A 5,000-nucleotide genomic window follows, 5' to 3' on the forward strand; every position below is an offset into this window, starting at 1 on the left:
GTTTGATGTAATGACCATGTGTGCCCTGCCAATACCCACTCTTGAGATTTACTGCTTTTCTCAAAAAGGGAAAGCACAATTCTACCAGAAATGCAACAAAGTCTAGAATATTTTGATTCTTTACTTGGAATTGTTTACATAGGTATTTCTAGACCTCAGGTGGACTCCAAATAATTTTTTCCTCGGGTGAGGTGTGATGGGGAAGAAAGGGGTAATTGGGAGAATATTGTTTGAGTATAATGAGTTGGCAGACTTTAAAGTTTCCCTGCAGGCTACTCTGTCAGACATCCTGGGTGAGCAAATTGGTATAACTAAGGAAATGATTTTTTGAGCTGTGATACAGAATCAGAACTGCCTAGAGCCTTGCTGAGTCTAATTATGGTGGCTGCCAAAAAAGCAGTTGCAAGAAAATGGAATTCAAAGTCTAAACCAACTGTACTAGAAGTAGTGAATATAGTAACACCTAAAACAACATTTCAACAAATGTAAAATAAAATAAAAAATAAATAAAATGACATCCTTAGAAAAGGGTGCGAGTAAGTTAAATAGAAAAAATGGGAACAATTCATGCATTATAACATTCTAGAGGAGGAATGAGGTCTAAAAGACGGCAGGATTTGACTAAGTTTTTTAATGTTTTACTGACAATGACATGAGTAATGTATAGTGTTTGCAACTAAAATGTGTCAGTATGGTTTGTTTTCATTTATATAAATGTATGATTGCCTTTGTCACAAGTGATAATTTAATAAAGATGCTTCTTGTTTTTTTGTTTTTTTTTAAAGAAAGATGTGAGCGGCCATCCAGTCATCAACGAGACGAAGCTAATGAATAAAAAAATTAAAAAAAAAAAAAAAAATAACGTGTTCAGTTAAGAATGTGGACAGACACACTGCTCGTGCACAGCATTTTAGTAAATGATTAATTTTAAATCTTCATCAGGTTGTATGCAGGAGAAATAATTTAAAAGTGTTTCACAAATTAATTTTAAACATTCCCTAGTAGATGTGCATGCGAAAGTATTTGGGTATGTTTTTTGTGTGTGAGTTTCAGAATGTATCACTTCCACTGTTATGTGTGAACATGCTTTTTTGTATGCTTTATGAAATATTCCAAAAAAGATGCACAAAAATGTTGAAGCTAACCTGCAGTTCTCGTTTATGGATTGTTTTGTTATAGGTAAATATTGGGCCTGGCAGCCATCCCCAGAAAGTGAAAGTAACTGGTCCGGGTGTAGAAAGAAGTGGCTTGAAAGCACATGAACCGACACACTTCACAGTCGATTGCAGTGATGCAGGAGAAGGTAAGGAAGGCTCTAGCAACATGAGAAGGTTATCTATACCTGTGTTTTCATTGATAGAAATTGTGAAAGTTGATTGGTTTACCCGAAAGTTGTTGTTTGTCTTTTCGTCTTTTCCCAGTTATGGGTCACCACAGCGGAACTCCGGTCTGCTAATGATTGGCAGTAGATTTTTTATGGTGCCGAGTTGCCAGCCCGACGCCTAACCTTCAGCGAAGGCACCCCCATTCACGCTTGTCTTTCGGAGGCTACTCTACCGTGGGGAGGACATTCAGACTCTAAACAGAAGGCACTCCATCCGTGAATCGAACAGGAGAATCTCTTGCTGTGAGGCAACAATGCTACCGCTGTTCCACCGCGGCTTCCGGAAAGTAGCAAACCATATTCATCTGTAGTCCAGGTGAGACAAAGCAGGCTAAATGGTGAGGCCAGTCTTTTTATAGCTTTGGTTATCCTGATTTTATTTATTTATTTTATTTTACATTTGTTGACCGGGCTAGGCTAGCTGGAGAAATTTCCATTTTCAGTAGCGGCCCGGGGAGAAAAGCTCCACAGAGTGAGATACATACAAAAAATCTATCAAACCAAAATAAAATAATGATAACAATAACAATAATAATATTGGAGTTAGTAATAGGGTTTGCAGTAACAAAAAATAAAACTAGTAAACCCTTCAATGTAAAGTACTACTACAGGAGTTAATTCCTATGACACACAATACTATCTACATGACATTGTAGAAATTGAGAAAGAGAAGGAAGAAAAAAGAAAAAGTTATTAGATATAGTCAAAAATGGAAAGTATGTAAGGAAAGTAGAGTGAAAAGAAAGTAAGGGAAAAGATAGGGATTAACTGTGGAGAAAAAGCAAAAAAAAACAGATTACAGGTAGAGAAGTAGTGGGGGATGAAGAGTAAGACAAATAGTGAGTAGTGAAAGAAGGAGTAAGCGAGTTAGTTATATTTAGTTAGTAATAGTAAATCAGCTAGTCAGGTTTACTACATGAACAAAGCCAGTGATTTTGGAAATGCAGTTTAATATTTTGTTTGAAAAGAGGCAATGATGTAATCTTTGTTATGTTAGTAGGTAACAAATTCCATTTTGTCCCAACAGCATTGGTAAAAAGAGTCACCAGCATTATTATTTGATTTTATAGAACTTGTCAGAAGTTTATTGGAGGAGCGGAGAGAGTTGAGATTTTTATAGGGGATTATAAGTTGTGAGAGTATTGGGGTATTATTAGGTTGGTACAAGATTTTGTGGGCAATGCAGAGTTGATGCTGATGTTTTTGAAAAGTGATTTAGAAAGGGACCATACAGGTTGGAGCTTCCTAATGTATGTGTTAATGTTGATCATTCCTTAGATACTTTAGTTGTTGTATGTAGGATACGGTACTTGTTAACTGTAGGGAGTCCCTTCAAAGCCACGTTGCCAAAATATGTAACCCTGCATGTCCCTGAGGGCCAGTTGATGGTATTAACTGCCTAGTTACAGCTGGTTAGATTTGTACTCTCTGTATGTCTCATGTTTTTATATATGGTCACAGCAGGATCACTGTTTGTGCAGGACTGCTGTACTCTTTTTTTTTTTTTTGGGGGGGGGGTTCTTTTTTTTCTGCATTTGTGTGACTTTTAGAGTATATGAGTTGGGTAGTACCACCTCCCTAGCAACACCCTATGATGTTTTAGTTAGGTTGAGTGTTTTCTTCATCATTTCTCATTAAAAGTTGTTTTTTTTTTTTTTTTTTTGGTGAGCGAGATTGTGCCGTGTTTATTCTGAGGGGAAGCGTTCCATTTTCGTAGTATAACTGAAACACAGATTCATCTGAAATGCACAGAACACAACTATATGCATAATTACTCAGTGTTTTTTAAGAGGTAAATCAACCACAGCCTCATGTAGCACACAAGACCTCCCGTATTCCTGACCCTAAATGTTAATAACCTGAACCCAGCCCTTAGCTCTTACCCTAAAGCCTGTGACTTATGCACATATTGGTCCAAAGCATTTAGCCAAATGTCATTTCACACTCTATGGCATATGGCCAGTCTAAATTATATCCAGTGTTAAAATTTAACCAAACTAAGTTCAGCTTAATGCCCTGAAATGTTTTTCATGGGGAATATTGGTCTGCTGTCCTTCTGTTGTATTTACTTTTGTACAGCAATTTATCGTTTGTAAGGATTTTGTTCAGTTGACTTTTCTTCTGACATTTCTAGCACTGACCTTAGATAACCATTTTCAATCTTTCTGAAACTTTTTGCTGTGTATATACATGTGTAGTGATGGATGACAGGCTCTGGTTTTAGCATAACTCAGTCCTTAAAAAGGTTTGTTAACTATGGCTCCTGTTAAGCTTGAATGTGAAGTAAAGAATTAATTTACTACCGGTACTTTATTCCTTGTATTTTTTTTTCTCTTCAGACATGTTAGACAAGAAGTGCATTTTGTAATGCCATATATTAGATAACTTAAAAACTGCTGAAAATTTCAGGAGTAAGATTTAGACTAAAGAAGGTAACAATGAAGGCAGCAAGGCAAATAATGCAGATAAATCATCTAAGGGAACATAACAAGAGAATTACATAACCGTTCATATTCCATAATGTAAAGCATTCAGATTTTTATGTAGCAAACTATTAAAATGGTAATGGTGTTGGTGAGCACTTTCATTAATCTTACACATGCTAATATCATCAGCTAACTGCAGCCACCACTTAAATAACAAGTTCAAAATTGTGACAAAGCCTTTCAAAAGTCATTAAATAGTCAAATATGGCAGTCTAATAAAAAGCAGTATTCCAAGAATGTAGTAACTTGTGAATGTTTATAAAGTTTATACTGTATTATAACAACTGAAAAAAAAAACATTGGGACAGAAATTATGAGTTTATATTTAGTAAAATTTGTTTACGGGGGTAGAACAATGATGACAGAGTAACCAATTCCAGGCTCAGATTTAAATGTAAATAAGACCGTAAAGCACATTTTTAAATGTACACTTAAAGTCCTGTAAACTAAAAGGCATTGAATATTAAGTGCCAGGAGAATTCTCACTTCCCCTGTAATTTGTCACAGTCTTCTCTCCTGTTATCCAGCTGTTTTCTTTCCAGGGCATGAATCTCAAAATTTTCTAAAAATCTATGGCTGCACTGTGCATTTAAATTTAGTATATGCATTATATCAGTCTTAATTCTTGATGGCTTTATTACAATCATAAATCCATTCCATCAGGGTATGTGGTATACTGCCATTATAAAATGTTTGGCATAGATTGCCTTGGGCCATGTAAAAAAAATATTAGCTGTGTTACAGGGAGAATTGTTAGCTGGCCCGGTAGTACTTTACCTAATAGAGATTCTACTGTATAGGGTTTATTAGTAAGGAATCTGCACTGTGTGCAAGTTCTGCAGATTTATGCCCTTTTAGATTTTATAGTAACAGTACTGCTTTTTAGTATTACAGTTCCTAAACTTTTAATTTTCTTGGCAGATTTTTCAGCAAACATTGGCATGGTTTCACCAGCCTTATAGATTTACCTTAGGAGCATACGAACATACTAGGCAAGCAATCACAGGGACCATAGGATGTGCAGCCATATACACTTTTAAGCAGACCTTTTGCAACCCTTTGCAAACAATTTATAGTACTCGCTTCCCAATTCCAGCATGGCTGTACATGATAATCCTGGTGTAAATTTA

At 35.9% G+C, this 5,000-nt stretch overlaps 1 protein-coding gene across 3 annotated transcripts in view; it reads left to right on the forward strand.

Moving 5' to 3' along the window:
* Window positions 1-5,000, forward strand: part of FLNB (filamin B) — a 4,683,119-nt gene that overhangs the window by 2,943,699 nt on the left and 1,734,420 nt on the right. For all 3 annotated transcript variants that reach the window (XM_044078790.1, XM_044078788.1, XM_044078789.1), the window contains exon 16: window positions 1,180-1,303. In XM_044078790.1, the coding sequence (XP_043934725.1) occupies window positions 1,180-1,303 (124 nt within the window). The remainder of the gene's footprint in view (window positions 1-1,179; window positions 1,304-5,000) is intronic.

This window comes from Protopterus annectens, chromosome 7.part1, assembly GCF_019279795.1.
Source record: "Protopterus annectens isolate FY-2018-M chromosome 7.part1, PAN1.0, whole genome shotgun sequence".
NCBI classification, from domain to species: Eukaryota; Metazoa; Chordata; order Ceratodontiformes; family Protopteridae; genus Protopterus; species Protopterus annectens.